Source organism: Exophiala xenobiotica (genome assembly GCF_000835505.1).
Source record: "Exophiala xenobiotica strain CBS 118157 unplaced genomic scaffold supercont1.7, whole genome shotgun sequence".
NCBI lineage: Eukaryota > Fungi > Ascomycota > Eurotiomycetes > Chaetothyriales > Herpotrichiellaceae > Exophiala > Exophiala xenobiotica.
Genome location: NW_013562488.1, coordinates 1289070 through 1308491, shown reverse-complemented (window position 1 = coordinate 1308491; position 19422 = coordinate 1289070). Strand labels below are relative to the sequence as shown.

At 52.9% G+C, this 19422-nt stretch overlaps 4 protein-coding genes and 1 non-coding gene across 5 annotated transcripts; 2 read left to right on the top strand and 3 right to left on the bottom strand.

Moving 5' to 3' along the window:
• Positions 1-53: 53 nt before the first annotated feature.
• Positions 54-3792, bottom strand: PV05_11177 (uncharacterized protein). Its single transcript, XM_013454633.1, has 2 exons — positions 2364-3792; positions 54-2314 (listed from the first exon to the last, which is right to left on the bottom strand). The coding sequence occupies exons 1-2, from the start codon at positions 3174-3176 to the stop codon at positions 158-160; spliced, it is 2970 nt and encodes a 989-aa protein (XP_013310087.1). The 5' UTR covers positions 3177-3792; the 3' UTR covers positions 54-157.
• Positions 3793-4444: 652 nt separating this feature from the next.
• Positions 4445-6861, top strand: PV05_11176 (uncharacterized protein). Its single transcript, XM_013454632.1, has one exon. It carries the CDS (start codon positions 4493-4495, stop codon positions 5951-5953), a length of 1461 nt encoding a protein of 486 aa, XP_013310086.1. The 5' UTR covers positions 4445-4492; the 3' UTR covers positions 5954-6861.
• Positions 6862-7819: 958 nt separating this feature from the next.
• Positions 7820-9073, top strand: PV05_11175 (uncharacterized protein; the record flags this gene model as incomplete). The annotated part of the gene is made up of 1 exon (XM_013454631.1): positions 7820-9073. One exon carries the CDS (start codon positions 7820-7822, stop codon positions 9071-9073), a length of 1254 nt encoding a protein of 417 aa, XP_013310085.1.
• Positions 9074-10309: 1236 nt separating this feature from the next.
• PV05_11174 lies at positions 10310-10439 on the bottom strand. Its single transcript has one exon. It is a non-coding gene; the product is annotated as a tRNA-His (tRNA).
• Positions 10440-11154: 715 nt separating this feature from the next.
• On the bottom strand, positions 11155-13934 carry PV05_11173 (uncharacterized protein). The gene is made up of 2 exons (XM_013454630.1): positions 13671-13934; positions 11155-13488 (listed from the first exon to the last, which is right to left on the bottom strand). Exons 1-2 carry the CDS (start codon positions 13810-13812, stop codon positions 11300-11302), a joined length of 2331 nt encoding a protein of 776 aa, XP_013310084.1. The 5' UTR covers positions 13813-13934; the 3' UTR covers positions 11155-11299.
• Positions 13935-19422: the final 5488 nt, after the last annotated feature.

Sequence of the window (19422 nt, the reverse complement as noted above, 5' to 3'; positions counted from 1 at the left end):
ATAGCTTGACACAGATCTGACAGGCTTGAAGTTGAAGCATGAAAACAAGCTGTCCGCACTCGTCTTTAAGACGTGACAAATGGTCTCAACATTGAACCCAATATACTCCGTACACATGGAATTAAATAGGTATCATAACATGCTGCATCTCAAACTCTTACGCCGATGAAACTCCCCTTCGCTTCTTTTTCTTCATGTTCCCTTTGAACCAGAGCACGTCCTTTCCCGATGTCGTCAACATATCAGGACTGCGAAGGGCAGCTTGTGAACTTGGCCGAGGTCTGCTGGGAGTCTCAGCAGACCGTGTCATCGTTGTTATCAACAATTCGGGTCGTTCAAAAGCACCCGTACCGCCGCCACTGAAGAAGGTCTTCCACCCACTTTTGCTTCCAATGGCGCTTTTCTTCTTCTGCTTGCGTTCGCCTTCGAACGCCCCTGCGGTCGCGAAATCGGGGTTGACCATAGGTCTCCCTCCGGGCGCAGGAGGTGGCCGCGCCTGCCCAGGTGGTCCTAAAGGCCGTGACGAGCTGTATGACCATCGCTGCGCCGAACTGGCGGATGCCCAAGAATTAGACCTGGCATGAATAGGTGAGCCCGGAGGCGTGTCGGACATTGTGTTGATGATATCTGCAACGGCGCCGAGCCGAGGATTAGAAGCTGGACTGTGCAAATCCCCACTGTCAACCTGTACAGGCACAAACTTCCCGTCTTTGTTCGTTAGCTTCAATCTCAAAGGCCGGATCGATTCGTGGGCATTTGACATGCCAAAGTCCTTTGGCTTCATGCCCGGCTTGACCGTCATTTCGGTTGGTAACTTGAAGAAGTCGTCCAGCTGATGTATGCTAGCACGGGAGGCTTCTCTTTCCGAGTCCTTCATGACTTCGATTGGTCTCGGGGGCAATCTGAATGTTTGTTGAGGTGCTTCCAACTCAGCAGGACCGAACTCTTTGCGAGGCGATGGATTCAGGGTTTCGGGCACAATCGCTTCCAGTTCCGCTACGAAGTGTATCTGAGTGCTTGAGGTATCCTTGTGCTCATTGGTGGGCTTGCCCAGTCGATCCTGATGGCGTTCTTCCGTGTCGGCCCTTATCGATTTGTCTGCCTTATTTTCGATCTTGGACTCTCCACATCCAAGACTCGAGCCATCGGCCTCCATCTTGGGCTCCTGAACCAGTTGTTCTTGTTTTGCTTGTTGACTTTCCCCGATGTTTTGCCCTGCCCCCGCGAAGGTTTCTTCTTCCGCAGAAGCTGGGACAACGGAGACAGTAATGATCGATGTGTCGACGAGTAGCATTGGATCAGATACTGACCTTGACCTATTGGTCGCACCGTCTGTCAATTCAGGGCCAGGTTCACCGAAACTTGACGGTTGCGATTGCGAGCGATTCCTCGGCTTTGAGGTGGAAGCTCGATCGTCTTCTGGCAATTCAGTGGGGAGCTCGGCAGGAGGAGAGGCCATCGCCATTACAGAAGTATGTGAGGTGAATGCTAGATTTGGTATTGAGGATCGACGAATTCCGGCTGCCGACCCGACGACCGAGTTAGGAGTCGAAGATTTTGCGGCTCTGGGTGATGTCTTGCTGGAGGGCATCCCCTTCTTGCTGTCTGTATCCGGCGTAACCACGCCGATTGAAGGACTCCTCTCGCGAGACGAAAAATAATCCGTCTCAGCATGAGATGTGGCTGCAGGGGAGCTGACCGCGTGCACCGGCGTGCCCTTTGCTGTCATGGACGGCGGCGTCAACAAAAGATCGGACATTTGCGGGGATTTCAGGAGATCACCCAATGCTCTCGGATAATAGAGGCTGGAGACTCGATGATCCGAATAGTCCTTTGGCTTCAGACCCAGCGTCATACTCAGGCGGTTCTTGATTGATACAGGGGCTTGCCGGAGCAGCCCCTCTGGGATATCCGCTGGAAGCTCAATTGGGTTGATATGGGCTGCCTGATTGAGCACCTCGCATAGACCGTGTGCAGCTCCGCTGTCCTGCTGTGATCGAGACTCCTCAAAGGCTTTGGCGGCAGAAGATTGAGACTGCTGCTTGAGCTCTGACCTGGCAAAATTCTTCGAGGCTGTCGAAGGACGTGTGGGATGACCAGCAGAAGAATGTGAAGTGAATCCTTGACTTGACTTGTGGCCACTGTCTGGACGGCTGGAGAGACCCGTCAACAGAGTGCTATGAGACGAGTTCTTTGACGAATGCTTCCGTCCGGGCTCTGTCGGCAGAGGCTTCTGGTGTGCAATAGAGCCCAACTGTGAAGGTACGTGATTGCTCTTTTGCGTGCTGATATGTCTTGATTTCTGGGTTCGGGCCTGCTAGTTATTAGACCTTAGGGAGATTGCAAGGGCTGGAGACGCTTACCACAAGATTTCTACTCACAGCCGCCGCCCTCCGTTGCATCTCTGCAACAACTTCGGCAAGCTTTTTTAGTGAACCGGCCAATTTGTTGCCTTGGAGATGCAATTCGAGGAAAGCACGACGCCATCCTTCTGCGTTACCTAACATGGCGACGAGAACAGCCTCGTGTTCGGGAGACACTCTTTTCCACGTCGAATTGAGCTTCGAAAGATATTTCTCGAGGACGTTCGTCGCATCGAAACCTTTCTGGACGTCCTTAAGAGCGTCTCTTGCTGCCTTCTTCGTCCGGCTAACCACGTGGTCGATCTTCTCATTGCCATCCAAGATTGATGCTCGAAACGCACGATCCTCCAACATGCGATCGAAGACTTCTCCATGGGCCAGAGGAAGTTTGAGACAGCGTATTCGTTCGTGGATGTCGCTCTGTGCGAGTTCAAAGTCTTCCGTGGTGCGTTCCAAAAAGCCATCAATGTCATCGACGTGAGACTGCAGTATCCGCATGACTTCTTCTTCCGATATGGCCATACCTTCTGCCAACAGATGCATTCCGAAGGACATTTGGGCCACCAATTTCCAGAGCGGGTGATAATTCTCTCCTCGCTTCTGCCTCCATCTTCCTGCAATGACTCTTTCGTAGGTTGGCGCTTCGAGCAGTATGGTCCTTCGGGTCATGGCGTCCATGGGGACCTCTTGGTCTGTTTGGTCGTCGACCGACTCCACCATTGACTCCTCGAACGGCTTCTGGAGCTGCGGTACCGGGTGGGTTGGAGGACGTACGAGTGTCTCGCCGCCATGGCTGTCTTTGTCGATGGACATCTTCCAAGACTGCTCTCGGCGAGCGTCTGGATCGGTCGGAACAGGACCTCAAGGATGTTCTGCCCAAGCACAGTATATGCTCTTCCACCTCTTGCTCATCTTTGGTACATCACCATCTCTCTTCTCACTGTGTTGGCGTTGCGGACTGGGAAAAGCTTGCACGGCTTGTGTCCCAGCTCAATGCGTAACGAAGGGCATCCGAAGGCGTGGAGGATGACCGAGGATTCTGTGTTACTCAATGACTTCACCTGCGTTGGACTTGTCCATGACTTATGTTACTGACAGGCTTAGAATTTTCGCAGGCGGGAGTCGCGTCACGACGGAAAGGATTAAGTGAAAGAATTAAGTAGAATACAGCAAAGTATGTGCACAGAAGAGTGTCAATGGAGGGGATAAGATGCTGGCTCAGGACCTCAGCAAAGAGCGGCCAGAAATTGATGCTCTGCTCGGACTGCAGATCGTTCTCGTGCCGATGGACACGGTCAAGCGAGGAGGACGAGACAACCAGATGGCGGAGGAGAAGGAGAATGGGAGTAAAGCAATTACATGTAGATCCATCCAGCAACAGCTACATCGCGTGGTCCAGGATTCTTGAATTGATGCCATGGAGGGTCTGAGGAGCATGTTACTAGCATCGTTTCAGCCTTCGGCGTGGAACTGCTGCACGGCAGCTTCGCAGGTTCATGGAGGGAAGATGCCTTTAGTGAGAGGGAGCGAAAAACGGATTGGACCACGGGGAAATGGTGAAACCAAGCCTAGTGAGCCTGCATTCGGGTGGCGCCAACGATAGGCTGGTAATATCCCCGAAGAGTCATCATTCAAATCAAATGAGCGGCCTAAAGATAGCGAAGCATAGAAGGGAAGCATTAATCAACAAGGTCTTTTGGGCGTCACCATCTCCATGTCTATCTCCAATGGCCATGAATATGAGCGGCAGACTTCACGGGGAAATATCTGCAGAGCATCAACTCTACATGAAGGTATTTCAGGTTGAAGAAGGAAATTGTCCATTCCATCTCCTGAATGGTGCTTGATATTATTGCTCATCACCCTACATACGTATGCATCCCACAGCCCCTGACCCAGAGATCGGAGCTGGCATTGGAACCAGAGCTCTCCACTCGGCCTGATCCGCCCCCAGTCTAATCAAAGATTGACCTATAACGCACCGTCACATTCTGTGCTCTATCAGGCTCGCAGGGTAACATAAGTGTCGTGGGCGGAGTTAGGCGTCGGCTTCCGATCTGGATTCTTGAAGATTGGCAGGTCATCAAAGTCTGAAAGGTTCTCTGGGTCGACCAGGTTATTGCCCTTCCATGACCACGTCAATCGTTTGCAAGACCTTATCGACGAGCATACTAATTTCACTTTTGCCCATAGACCTTACACAAACAAGATTCGCTCAGAGTTGGTCGGAAATCTCCATCATGTCAGTGGCCGCCTTCCCGTTATCACCAAAGGAGGCTTTGGTAGAGTCCTATCAGGGCCAGTCTCTCCATGAAGTGCCTATGCCTGCCGCAGTCATAGACGTGGCAAAGGTGAAAGCGAACTGTCGGGCTATGCTCGACGCTGTGGAGGCTCATGGCGTCAAGTTTCGAGCTCATGTTAAAACCCACAAAACCTCAGAGATCACCAAACTGCAAGTCGGTGAGGATTGCAAGGATGTCCGGCTGGTTGGGTCAACCTTGATTGAAATCGAGCAGCTGGTACCGCTGCTTCTTGAATACAAGCAGCGCACAGCGAAAATCAATGTGCTCTATGGTATGCCTCTGGGTCCTTCGCAAGTCCGTCGTTTTGCGAGCATCGCTCGAGGACTGGGAGAAGGGTCTGTCGCCGCCATGATCGACCATCCACAACAGCTGGAGACTTTGAAGGAGTTCAAGGATCTCGCAGGGTTTCCAGCATGTATATTTATCAAAACCGATTGCGGGTACCATAGAGCAGGGCTAGGTCCCAGTTCGGCGGAGATGCAGGAACTCGTGGAGCAAGTAAGCCGCGCTGAGCTGGAGGGCATGCTCCTTCTGCTTGGTTTCTATTCACACAACAGTCTCAGCTATGGAGGGTCATCACCGGATGATGCCATGGACGCGCTCAAAAAGGAGATCGATGTTTGTCGCGAGGCTTCCCAACATTTCAAACCTGACCGGCCGTCACCGCTACTTGTGTCGGTGGGTGCCTCGCCTACCGTGCTGTCTTTACAGAACATATTGCCTTCGAATTCCAGCTCCTCGAATTCTGCCAATGCATTGATAGACTCGCTAGAGCTGACAAAATCGAACCTCGAACTCGAAGTTCACGCCGGAGTGTATCCTATCTTCGACATGCAACAGGTCGCCGCGTCCAGCCGTCAACTCACCTCTGACCCACATGACACCATCGCTGCATCAGTGCTGACAGAGGTCTGCTCGATATATCCGAAGCGTACAGAGCGATCGGAAGCGCTTGTTTCGGCAGGAGCTCTCGCTCTGGCCAGAGAGCCTTGCAAAGATTACTCTGGCTGGGGAGTCGTCAGTCCCTGGAACATGCCAACAGCTTACAGTATCAGTAAGCAAGATCGTATTATTGTCGCTCGCATTAGTCAAGAGCACGGAATACTAGCCTTCGAGGAGCAAAACGCCGTGAAGCAGCTACCTCTGCAATATGGGCAAAAACTTCGCTTGTGGCCGAACCATGCTTGTATCACGTTGGCAATGTTCGGCTGGTATCTCGTGGTTGACTCGAGCAGCGACGCGCCCGACAAGATTATTGATGTCTGGGTGAGATGGCGAGGGTGGTGAAGGGGCAACGGACGAGTACTGAAGTAGTCTGGCCATGCCCAGGGACTTCTCTTGCGTCTTTGGTCCAAGAATGTTGCAGGCGGAATCTGACAATTAGGCCATTCCATTCGACCAATATCCCTGCAGCGCCGCTACGTCCCGTTTCCCAGGCCGTCAGGAGCAGCCTGGTCGAACACTGGGCGGAAGTATTATCCAGGAGATGTTGGTCGATGGAATGCAATCAGTTTCCACGAAAGGCAATCAAACTTCCCCTCTGAGCACAAAGTCGAAGCTTGACAGCAAGTCCGCCAAAGTCAGAACGGTCCAAACCACAAAGGAGTGGCCGGATGGTCGTGACATGGACGGCTCCAGGCATAACATTGCAACCTCGTCAATGCACGGCAGTGGGAAATAATTCCGACTTTGGTCGAGACTCTGATCGCCCCGCCAATTGGATGGCCAGGGATTCCCATCTGCTGTCGATCTCGATCTCAAAATTTGACCACTTGTGAGTACTCGTACTCGTACTAGCGGGTGACTAGGGGAACAACTTGATGGAAGGTGTCTGTGTGCTGCCAATTTGTCCCTTGTTGAAGCTGGCCAAATATGCAATGATCCATTTGCGAGTACCGTTGGCGTGCTACGTGCAAATACACCATTGAAGAGTACGTGCAGCTTTCAGGAGCCGCAAATTTCCTCGAAGCCAGCCATGCCTTCGAACCATGCCGCCTCCAGCTTGTGGAATAATGAAGATTGGAGAGATAGTACGGTGAAGAGAGGTCGAGCTCCGGTAAACAAACAGCCTTCATTGTGTGGATCTGAATTCCACCAAGATGTTCCGTACTTCCGGAGTTACAGGTGAGGTGCTCCTCGACGTCTCTCGTCAGGTACTGCAAACATCATGGATTGGAGACCTTTGCATCCAACTGGCTGCTCGTCTTCTTGAAATGATGTCGGTGCAGTACGGCTTTCCTTCTCCTTAGACTGGGAGATTGCAGCTTAATGGTCTGAAGGCTTGCAACGGTGTGGGCGACGAAGACTTTGCCTGATGCTGAGCTTCCCACTGTCCCCATTCATGCTCCTTCTATACCTTATCTTTGGTCTTCGGTCTTTCTTTCTCTGGTTGCTGGTCAGCTTTGGGAGTCGCTCTACATGGGCTGCGGCAAGTCTTTGTCATGCAAGGGATCGGTGGGTTTGGTGTGTTGGGGAGAAGTTGCCATGGCGAGGCTGACTCTCCTATCCATATTGCTCAGGAGGCTATGTCTCGTCGTCGGTATCCCGTCCACAGCCGTCCGTTGTCCTGCCATAGTCAGCTACACTGGTCATCGACTGTCGTGATAATTGCATCCATTCAATACAAAGCTTTGCGCAAGTCGCCGTTCACGTAGCAACGCTTCGCTGGACCAAATCGCCATAGTGTCTCCTCGCTCGCCCAGGGGCCGCGCATCTCAATGCCTCAACGCCTTGCTGTACCTCGTCGCCGTTATGGCGCAAACGCTTCGCCTTTTCCCAGAATGTTATATCTGTCGCCTCAACCCTCGATCATTCCTTCTCTTTTCTTTCTCTCCCAGGTTCGACAGCAGTCATTCAGGATCAAACACACTTTCTTCCACGAAACAAGAACAGTCAATCTCCAAACATCTTCAACACCACAGATTGTTCCTTGTCTTCAGACACAGATCCTCAAACAACAGACATCATCATTCCTGCTTTGTGACCATCTCAACATCACATCGACTCTGTCATCCTTGCTCACAGACCTCTCGACTCACATTCTGCCACACCGGTGAATTTTCTTTCGCCCGGTGTACTCGACTTCTCCCGCCAAGCGCGATTCTTACCTCAATACTCTCACATTCACTTCACTTCACATCACCTCACCTCACCATGTCCGCCGCCTACCCGATGTTTATATTTGAGGCCGGCAATGGTTTCGCCGCCCAAGCTGCCGCTCAGCCTGCCGCACCCCAGGTCACCGCCCCAGTGAGGGTATATCCCGACCCATCTTCCATCTCAGACACTCAAATTCTTCACGCGAACGGCAATCCTGTCTTCGCTGGACAACATTTCACAATTGCAGACGCAGACGCTCCTATTACAATCAAGATCTACCTCCATAACACAAACTCCCCGATCATCTTCCTCAACACACCAATCACCATCACACTACCATCACGCTATCTCATCCTCAACAACCTCTTCCTTCAAGTCCGCTCAGACATCCACCACCGCCACAACATGGCGGCACACTATGGCACTGTCGACGCGGCGGTCACCGCGTCCATCCCTGCCACTCTCAACGAACTCCTCTCCCACGACACCATCGACTTGAGATGGGCGCGGGACGCCTACTGGACAGGGGCAGCACACATCACGTCCGCCTCCCAGCAGTACCACGGCATTGAGGGCCTGGTACGAGTCCACCTCTTCGAGGTGGGTCTCCTTGCTGCCATTGCGGGGACCGTCGGCTGCAATCAGGTGCAGCAATGCAACCTGATGGCGCTGGCGGCCTCGTTGACAATCGACGAGGCATTGTACGATGATATGTGGCGGGAGCTGGCGACATTGAGGATTGACGCAATCAACAATGGCCGTGTGCCAGTCTTTCCTCAAGCCCTCATCAACACGGCAATCAGGACGGTCGCCATGCGTGAACAGACGCTGGATTGTCTTGAAGCTGGTTGCCAGAGGGCTGGTACTCTGTTGGCAGAGGCCATGTCGCCGGGTGACATTGCCGAGGCGGTTGCCCGCATCAATGCGGTGCACCGCGGGGTCCAGGACCTCCGAGCTGCCATCAATGGCGGGGAGGAGAGCTCTGACTCCTCCGATTCCTCCGATCCCTCTGGCTCTTCCTCGTCTGACGAGGAAGAAGACGAGGGTGAAGAGGAGGACGAGGACGAAGATATGCCGGATGCCCCGGCCGTCAATGTCGCCCCCGCTCCTGCTGCCCCTGCCATCCCTGCCGCCGCCGCTCTTCCTCTTCCTGGTGCTGCCGCCGCCCAGTACAGGCACATCCCGGGTTCCCCGGGTGACCTGGACTGGGTATGCCTCCTGTGCAACAACCACAGGGGCATCAAGCACAAGTCCTCGCTCACGAGGCACTTTCTCCTGACGCACCAGTTGGCCGTAAACGTCCAGTAGTGGACGGGTCTCTGGCGTGGACGGAGTAAGTCGGGAGGTCCATGGAAGAGGGTGGGGTGGAGGGATGAGGCTGTAATCGTCCTCGTGTGACGGGCCTCGGAGGTGGAGGGTGAGAGGCTGGAATCGTCCCGTAGGGGACGGGCCTCGGTGAAGAGTGGGATAGGCTGTAATCATCCTGTAGAGGATGAGCCTTGAGGATGGGCCTCGGAGGAGGGGAGGGAGGGAGGCTGCAATCATCCTGGCGTGGATGGGCCTGGGGAGGGGGAGAGGCAGTCACCAATGGGGGAAGGGTTTTCTTCGCTGATTAGCTTCAATATAGGTGACCCTGGGATCAGTAGGCTGTACAGCCGAACAACCAGGCGAGTCCTTGAGGGCGAACTCAGCAAGTGGCCCTTCCCTTCGAGGTGGGCTGCCTCGCAGGGGGCGGAAGGAGGGAGGCTGTAATCATCCCGGCGTGGATGGGCCTGTGGGAGGGTGTTTGTTTACTACTGCGACACAGATGTATGAGTTTCCATGCATGTCGCGCAGCTAGATGCTGCAGAAAGCTCAGTCAGACAGCTTTCATTGAAACCCCCGAAAAAAAACAATCTTTTCCGAGTCTGTTCGTGTAACCGTGGCCCCAACTTTTATTGGCTACGCGTCATAATCATATGAGCGCCAGCCTTGCGCAGCCTTGCATCAGGATGACAAGGGCAAGAGCGGCATCGTGAAACGAGTATCTAAGCACCAACAATGATATTGACAGTAACGCCTTGACCAACGCCATCCCCAGGTCGGCCGGTAAGGTTCGAAGGCGACCCTCAGCAACCACATGGCCACTTCTAACATGTCGACCGGAGATCTGCCTTGTGTATCTATCCCTTCAAAGCTCGACCCCTCAGCACAACTCGACGCCGGGTATTGACTTCCTGGCGACAACTATGTTCACTTTGATCAAGTCGAGACATGGCATAAAGTCGTGTATTCCACGTTCCTTGGATGCCCCGGATCGCCTCCTGCCCTCACACTTGAGTCCTAGACGACCACCATGCCCAACTGAACCAAGACGGCTGCACACAGAGCGCCACTAGGTGCAATTTCAACTAGACTTGTCCACGGCGGACACACATAGCCAACTATGGCACCCAGGGGGCAAGAATCAGCAAAATCGTCTGAGAAAAAGGAATCCCCAGCATCCTTCCGCGAGTCGACGAGGGCAAAAAGAAAAAAATGAATATCTACTTCGAGATGGAACAATGCCCGTGCTCAGATTCGAACTGAGGTCTCTTCGGTTACTGCCTGGAAGCCATCACTTCCAGTCTAGACAGGAGACTGGAAAAGCTGGCCTGGCCACAACGAAACGTGCTCACCACTGCACTACACGGGCCGGCAACATCGACGACGAGAGAGAGGTTTCATGCCCAGTTTTCCACATGATGGATATTTGAACTATGTCAAGGGAGGTGACCGACGGCGGGTCCGCGCGGGCACATGAATCTTGAAGCTGAGGCTGCGTCGTGGTGAAGAGGAGGCAACGCCGAGCAGGCGAGCGAGAGAGAGAGAGAGACGTTTCCGCGCACGACACGTCTAAAACAACAGGCATCACACGTGTCAGACAGCAAGCACGGCTGACCGACGTAACGGGAACGTGCATGGCGCACAAGATCTGCGCAGGAACCAGGGTGGAGGGGGGAAGATGCAGGCTACCGTGACAACAAGAATGAGAACGATACAAAGCCAACGACAGAAGATGACATGTACGGTCCGACTTTCACGGTGTGGATGTACACTATTCTCAGCATGTGAATGTTCATCGCCAACTCTGCTTAAGCCGACCAAGCGTGAAGACACGGACAGTCTCACAAGTGACATTGATACAGCCATTTACAAATGTTCGAATGGAGGATATCTTTGACCTTGTCAATGGTCACGACGGAGTTATATTCGCATAAAGACGCCAGATCTCGAACGAGGCGCAAAGCCAGGAGCAAGATGACCACCCCGAAGGAATGGAGAGACTCATCGACGTGACTTTTAGAGGATCTACGGCGAGAACAAGAGCCATGCCACAGAACAGCTCTTAGCATAGTAAGATCTGGATCCCTGCATTCATTCGTCCACATGAACGACTACCATTCGAAGTGAACAGGGTAAAGAGGCTACTCCCGTTGGGCCCATGAAGCCCAACAGGCTTGACCGCCAATATTTCAGATCAACCTCAGTAATATTGTAGCAAGCAATCCAGTCTCACTTTCCAGCGCCCGACTTCTTTCCCGGCACCGAACCCGGTGGACGTTTATATTTCCTCTTCTCCTTCCTACTCATCAATCTCTTCTCTCGTGTCCCTTGACCACCTTCCCAAAACCCACCAGCCGCTTTCCGCCGTCGGATGACACTCCTGCCACAGATACCGCAATCGTCGGACCTGAACCGCTGCTCGCGGCTGCACCAACCACAAACCATGCGGTCAGCATGCTCATTGACATGAGACTCGGCCGCATCATGGCACCGATCGCACGGATACACCCGCCCGCAGCATCCGAAGCGGAACCAGCGATAGCTGTGCCTGTAGTGCTGGCATGTTCCATTGTCGGGTAGCGACGTCCCCGCAGAGATACCCAGATTCTCCTTCTTCGGCCGGCGCAGAGGCAGTGCCGCGGAATGGTGAGAAACGCGCAGGAATTTGACCTCGGGAATGGTGAAGCTCATCTTCGCGTGGCACGAGCGGCAGACTTGGATTGGTTTGTCGCCACGAACAGATACCATGCCGGGGGGTGTCGGGGAAGTGCTCGAACATGAAGAGCACGTCGGCTGGAAGACGCTTGGAAGGAGGTCGGTGATGGTGCAGCCTGTGATGTCAATTGTGCCAGCCCGGATGGTGTTGGCGTGCAAGTGGTTCGGGATGAATGAGATCGTGAAAGGGGTTGTGCATTTCGAACAGGACTCGGTTCTCGTGCTCACTGTGGACGACTGAACAGGATTACTTGCTTTGACGTTGTGAATGTCAAGTGGAGTTTTGCAGCGGAGACATTTGACCGAGAGGGACAGTGAGGTAAGCGTCAGGAGCTCAACGTTGTATAGCTCCAAGCCTGGAAAGGACAGATGAATGCCTTTGTCTGCAGGGGCTGATGAGGCCGGCAGAGCGGCACCTCCTTCGCTGGTCTGATCCTCTTCTTCTTCGCTGCCTGATTCTGTGTAATCATCGGATCCATAAGATGAGTCGGAGCCACCTTCAGAGTCTGTGTCTTGGTCCCATTCTGGAGGTCTTGTGATAGTTTTTAGATGAGGGCGGTCAGGATCGATGACTTTACCTTCGCCTTCAGAGCCTGCATCTCTATAGGCAAGAATGGCTTTTTCCCTGTCAGACTGCGTGTTCTCTGGAGGAGCTTGGGGTAGGGGCGGTGGCGGCGTCTTCTCTGCTGCTTCGGAAGCCATAGAGTGAATGTTCTGGGTCAGATAGTTGACATGCGCCATAAGCGTTGTCGTACGGTGTGCTCGAGCATATTTCTCGAAGGCCATCTGGATGTTCTCGACTTCAGTGCCGCTCACACCTTTCAATTGTACAGTGCATGGCTCGAGATTGTATAGCTTTGGTACAGCCAATACTACCTCCTTCAGCTGTTGCAGACCAGTTGAAAGTCTGCCTGGTTTTGCGATCTGCACGGGGATGGTGAACAGAGTACCATCAGCGTTTTTGGAGAAATGTTGCAGACGTCCCATGCGCGCCTCCAATTGCCGAATGTCGGATTGCCTTTTCGCTTGAGCATCGCTCTTTTGTTGCGGAGTCCATGACGGAGTTTGAGGAGCTAGTGATAAAGGAGCCGATATTGACAGGGGTTTAGGAGGCAGTCCTTGAGCAGACTCGGGAGCCTTCTCCTTCTGCCCAGCATTGGCAATGATCTTTATGGTTTGTGCCTTTTCCGAAGTCAAGAATGTTTCCAAATTTCTGTCCAAATCATTCATGAGGGCTAACAAGGTCTTCCCTGGTGACTGATTAAGAAGGCTGTCAAAGCCTCTCTCGACGTTGATTTGATAACCTCGTGGCATGTCCTCATTGGTAACGCGAATCGAAGGCCTGCCGTTCGAAGGGTATGAAACTGGAATAGTCAAGTTACAATGGAGCCCCTCAAGCTCAAACGGAAAATCAGGGTCGGACGGCTGCAGCGTAAGAGATAGGACAGTAGAATCCTCAAACTCCATGCGCGTAGGTGAAAACCGTTTTATGAGCTGGCCGACCTGAAATTCCCGCGGATTGGTTTGTCGGAGTTGAGATGTCGGCTTCTGATTTGGTACCGGCGTCGAAAGGGTTGTTTTGGTTCGCTCAGGCAATGTCTGACTGTCGGACAACGACGCCGTATCTGTAGAGTTGACGGCATTCCGCGTTTGATCTTGCGGCTGAACATGTCGGTATGGACATTGAGACCCAGCACGACAACCTATGTAGAGTGAATTAGTACTGGAAAATCAGCCTGGGCCAGAAGCATGCTTGGTCATGAGCTAGGAATGGAGCACTTTGAGGCGTTGTTGCGGGCGACGGAGCAGCATTGACACCACGCCCGAGGTTTGGCTGTCCCAGAGGCTTGCAGCAATGTCCCAGGGCAGTTAAGGGCACACTCACCTCTAGGAGTGTTGTAGAATCGGCATACTCTAGAAGATTTTCGACTCTGATTCAGAGTAGTACGTGGCGGCTGCCCTGGTGGCGACGCGATATGTTGACTCACAGCTCCTTCAATGTTCGAAGTGGACGCTGCTGAGGCCATCTTGTCAAGGACCGACGCCACGGATGGGGTAGCTGTTGTTGCTGGGTATCACCAGCTACTGAGGTTTGGGATTTGTGGGAGGCTAATTGATCTGACTTGGAGTACGACAACGAATTGAAGCGTCAGGAACAGGTATTGATGATCATCTACGCAAGTGGCGGGCATGAGGCAACAGTCATCGTCAACTAGCGCCAAGGCTGCACCCCACATCACGTGAACGCCAGTTCAGCCTCTCAGCCTCGTAGCCTCGTAGCGGTATCCAATGTGCATTTGGCAAAGCATCGGCACATGCCTTGAAGACCATGATTGCTGCTTGTTAGCAACGCGATTCAGGTAAATGGGTCATGAGCACTGATATTGCAACATGCACAGCTGCTGAAGGCACAGACAAAGTGTACGGTTCTGTGATCAGTTGTTCTAAGCTCAGCAGCGAATCAAGCCCGCAGAATGGTATCATCTTGCCTTCACTTTGTGTGATCTTATCTATATCACTTGAGCGTGGTCGTGCCATATGACCGTTGAAATCGGTGAAAAATATCAGGGCATAGGTTTTGGCTCGGGACAACGAAGACAGCTGCAGAACCATGGATCGCCACGGTGAGAAGCAACATCTGGATTGGAAGCGCTGTGGCTCGGGACGTCGACGACGCGGAGAAAGATCGGCCCCAAGAGAGACCGCAGCAGATGTTTTGGCATTCGGGTCCAGAGTCTGATGAATGGCCGCAGTTAAGCCATGGCAAGGCAGAATGGGACGTTAAGCAGGCTGACAGCCACGTCCACAGCCAACAGCATACTGCTGGATTTGAGAAAAGTCGTCAAGTGATTTTATTTCTGATGAGCTGGCAAGCCCAGAAATCGGACCATCAAATGTCCGGAAGTTGCCTTCGATCGCCGTCCAGTTATGGCGTTTAGAGATGCTGGTGGTTGGGTAACAGCGTCGGACAAGGATGTTCGTTTATGGCGACAAGTGAGGAAGCGTGGAAACTCCGTCCCGGATTTCTCGAATTGCCATCTCGATTGAATCGAGATCATGACGAAACTGGGCAAAAACAGGCGGAAGGGGGAGCGAAAGTGGTCAAGTGACGATGTTGCAGCGTTGATCACCTACTCGGTCGGAAGGGGGTTCTGGGCGGCGCTTCGGCTATGATGAAGGGCTTGTGGTGCCTGGACGTGGTGGATCTAGGGAGGCTCTGTGGTTGACGTTCGGCGCTTCGTGGCTCGTACTAGGTATGATCACCCACGTCGGGCCCCTCTGGTTGGAAGAAGGATCCCGATCCTGATCCTGTTATCCTGGGTCCATTCTGTACTGACATTGACCGACATCATCCTCTTGCTGCCATTCTCACGATTCTGCACGCTCGACGAGGTTCAGTCTCAGACAAAGCGAAGAGCGCAAAAGGGGACGTGCGTGACCGGTTCCGGAGTATTTGGCTTCTCGTAATGCTGCCAGTGACATCACCAGGAGGTGATGGTCGTGAGGCTATCTCAGACGCACGGAACTTAATCGTAGGAGCACTCGTGATGAGCCAGCTGGACGACAGCCTGTTTGTGTGTCCAGTTGTTTCGTCGTCAAAGGCGCTGATCTTTCTTTTTCCTGCTCATCAGTAACCGACAGTGTAACAGGGCCAAGGTATTGTAAATATGGGCTTGCCATTACAATTTGCCAAACGACGAATACCGCGGCACCTTGAATTCCAGAAATGATTGTGCAACGTGACCAAATTACTGGCTATCTTTGCTCAATAACCGAGTCACTCTCATCTCTTGTTGTGCTTAAGGTGCGTAACAAAGGCCCCTATCCTGCCCAAACCATTTCTGACCAGGTCCAGGGTAGCCCCCCAAGATCTATCTTTGAAACCATCATCACCATCAATAAGCAATAAGTAACTAATTTGGCCCCTTTGATATCCCTCTCTCACAAGCAAACACCCGTCCCACGAATCAATGAGACCCAAGCCAATGGAGATGCCTTTACTCGGCCTTACTTGTGCAATCTTTGAGCTGCTTCAACCTTGGACGAACCTATGAAAGGGCCTCAATCAAGTCTGTGTATCATGTTGGGGCCAGGGTGCAGAGACCTAGTATCCCAGCCCCTTCCTATCATGTGCTAATTCATCCCATCCTTCGACTCCGTACTCCGTTCAAATACTTGCATTATCATCCCACGTGGAACACCAGCACGCCCATCCCCCACTCGGCGCAATCTATCAAACCGTTGCATCGGGAACCAGTACTTCCACCCGGGTAGTGGAGCGCCCATGGCGGATACTGCTAATGACAACTTCATATCGCTGGTCCCCTCCTAAAAGGATGGTCGCATATCCTCTCATCTCTTGAGTGGGATGAGGCGACGGCCGAGTTCGTTCTCGCAAACCTCCTTCCACAGCTGGCTCAGCTCTATCTGGAGTCTGGACGTCAGCTGCTCCTGCTGACCTTGAACCAGCACTACTAGTAGCTTCCCGCGGCTGCCTATCTCAGGCCGGTCGCCTGGGCTTGGTGTTCACCTACTATCACGCCACGGTCAGGTTTGGAGGACCCTAATTACTTGTTTCTTTGTGCTTCAACGACCACCACACCATCTGCAATCAGCAACGACGTTCCAATCAGGATAGAAGTGCATTTGCGGTGGCCCATGAGAGCTGCGGTCATGGCATTCATCCGAGGGGCTGTTTTGCATACTCAACTAAACCTCCCGGCCGCGGAAGGGTGCGTCCCGCTCGATCATCACGGGTGCGTCGCCTGATCTGTGTCATTGGGCTCACTAGGCCTGCCATAGGTAGGGCTCACCGACGGACCGCCTGAATGTCGATCCGTGCAACTGAGGACTGCATTGAACTTAGCATATCTGGTATGCGTTGAACAGAACTTCATGAGGCTTGGACCCCAAGTGTGCATTGCAAGAGAGACGGGTCACAAGGTAGCACAACTGACTTGCAGCACAAGACACTGACGCGTTCGGATGCTTGTGGTGCAGGAACTCTGTCTCATGCTGTCGTATTCGCACTGGCCGAGTTTCAAATCGCAGGTACGGATACAGGCCGCTCATACTGCTCAGTTGTCGCAATTTCAGATGCAAGGATGTAGATCGGTGGCTTTGCCGACAACTGTCGGTGTCTCTTCATGTCAAACCTCGCCATTACATCACTTTCTTGTGCAGGACCAAGGTTCGTGGTGTCCGGCCCTGGAAAGTGCCAACTAATCGAGTCCAAGCGACTCTGATCTGTATCCATAGAGGCAGGATCAGGAACGGAAGTCCTGCTCTCCGCGCAAGATGACCATATCAGATATGGAAGTAACCAGACCGTCCCCGAGAGTATCGATATGGTTGTTCAGGAAGTTGTTCCTCCTCGAACTGATATGCCCATGCTCCACCCCTGGTTTCTCAAACTCTTGCATCGCAAATTGGATGTCAAATATTTGCTCCTTCCTGACAAGCCGGGCAAGGAATGGCACCTCGCCTCCAGCAATGATACCTTGATCCAAGCAGGCGCGGTTATCAAGTGTGGTTCACTATCCAGCCATAGCAGGTCAGTCTTTGCTGTGGTCACCTTCCTTACTGGACTAGGACTGACTTTAAGGCCCATTTTCCGGGATCCCCTCGAATCCAATTTCGCTCACCCAGCCTCTTGTCGACTAGTGTCGTCCTTTGGGACAGAGCGATACCAACATCGGTCATGTCCCACAATCGATAACATCCTATTCTCCACGTGTGTAGTGGTGAACCTGCCCCAGTACCTCGGTGCCGGCCGCTTGTCTGTGGTTGCCGACTTGCTCAATGAGGCAGGGAGATGGGGCGGAGTAATCGAAAGTGTCCTTTGAACTGGTACACGATGCTGTACCCCGTACAACGGGACTTGCTTCAGGCATGGCCTTAGGCGGGACTGTCTCGTACCGGAAGCTTCCACATCTCCCTCATTAGCAAGCATGGCGCTTTACAACTTAGAAAGGCCTTCTCAACACTCCATTACGAAGCTCATTGTCTGAGCCTCGATGTAGTGACAACAGGCGACGTGGCTTCGGGTTTGCTCTCAGCAAGCGGGTGTACGGTACAACCACAGCTAGACTCCTAGAACACAAGGAGTCATTCCACTGATGCTCGGACTGGTAGTCTCACTCCCTCAGGGATTCTGCATGCGGTTAGATTTTGATACATGGCAATTCTGCCTCGGCGTTCGCCAGATGACGATGATGTAGCCTTGCATTTGCGGAAAAGGGCTACACCAGCCGATGCATCTGTGGCCGCCGTTTCAAACAGTCCTTGCATGCTCCACAAGCCGTTGGTAGCGTCTGCGGAGGATGCAACACTTCCATTATTCTTTACCGTTGCGTTAGCGGCATGGGGAAGATGGCAAACGTCACAAGGACAGGTTACGGAACGATCTCTGAGTCTGTCAACTTGACATCACAGTATTCGTACCAAGGTCATTCTGCTCCGTTGGGTGCTCCGCGCCCTGAAAGGTAAGTGGACAGGTAAGGACTGCAGGATAGGCACATTACATTAGTACGTCCGTAAGTGAGTCCGGAAGTGAGTTCCCCTTCTACCCCGGGAAATCCATCTTGCGGAGAAAAGGAGCCTCCTCTTCTTGCATCACCCAAGTCACCTTCGTGCTTTCATCACCCACCCCACAACCCGGCATGCCGTCAGGAGGCACGCTGTTGACCTCAAGTCGCTGGTGGTGGTCCGTTACTCGGTGATGCTAGCTCTGGACTTTCGTGACGTCTCGATATAGCAGCTCGCAACGGTCATGAGGACAGGTTGTGGTCAGGGCGTCTGCAAAACATACGTCCACACGAAAGCCGAGCAAGGGCTGTCATGCCTCCACTTGACGATGTGAAGACGATGCGACTTTGGCTCGCTTTTCGATTCGGGTGACTCCCACATCCAGGACACAATCCTCCGCCCACTCGGGCTTTGCCAAAAATGCTTTCGCAAAGTTCCTGATTCTGCGATTCCACCATCTTATCAGATTGCAACAAGGTAAGAGCACCGAGGTGTCGATCCCTTACGTCGCTCGATTGGTCCATCAGGGCACGAGACGAAGTCCTCACAAAGGATCGAGTATCAATGTGGAAGTTTTCCTTCGACCGCAAAAAGGTTTAAGCATGCTTCAGCCTCGTCACGAGATCATGCGAGACTGCATTACCACCATTGCCCCTGCTCAAGCAGAGTCTCCAGGGCTGCGACGCCCTTTTCTCGGAAGCAAGCATACACCACGCAGTAGGGGGTCCCCTCAAGTATTGCAGTTGTCCTGACGGTAAATTTCACCCGGGCCCAGGTACGTCTCGGAACGGTTGGGCAGCAATGCCTGAGACGGTCGGGATCAAAATTTGCATCGGAATGCTGCCGAGATAGCAAGTGCCAAAAGCAGCTTGATCCGTACAATTTGTCTTGCAGGGCAGCCATGATCCCGAGGGGGTTGTGAATCAGTTCTCCTTTACGGGATGTTCGTGCTCTTTACGGTACTCCCTATTCCCGATGCCTGACCAGTGCACCTAGTCAAGTTCTACTCAGAGACCCCAGCACAAGCATTGGACAGAGCAAAGCTTCTTACGAGATGTGCTTGCTTGGCTTTCTGCACTCCAAATTGGCAGATGATGAAGAATACGAGT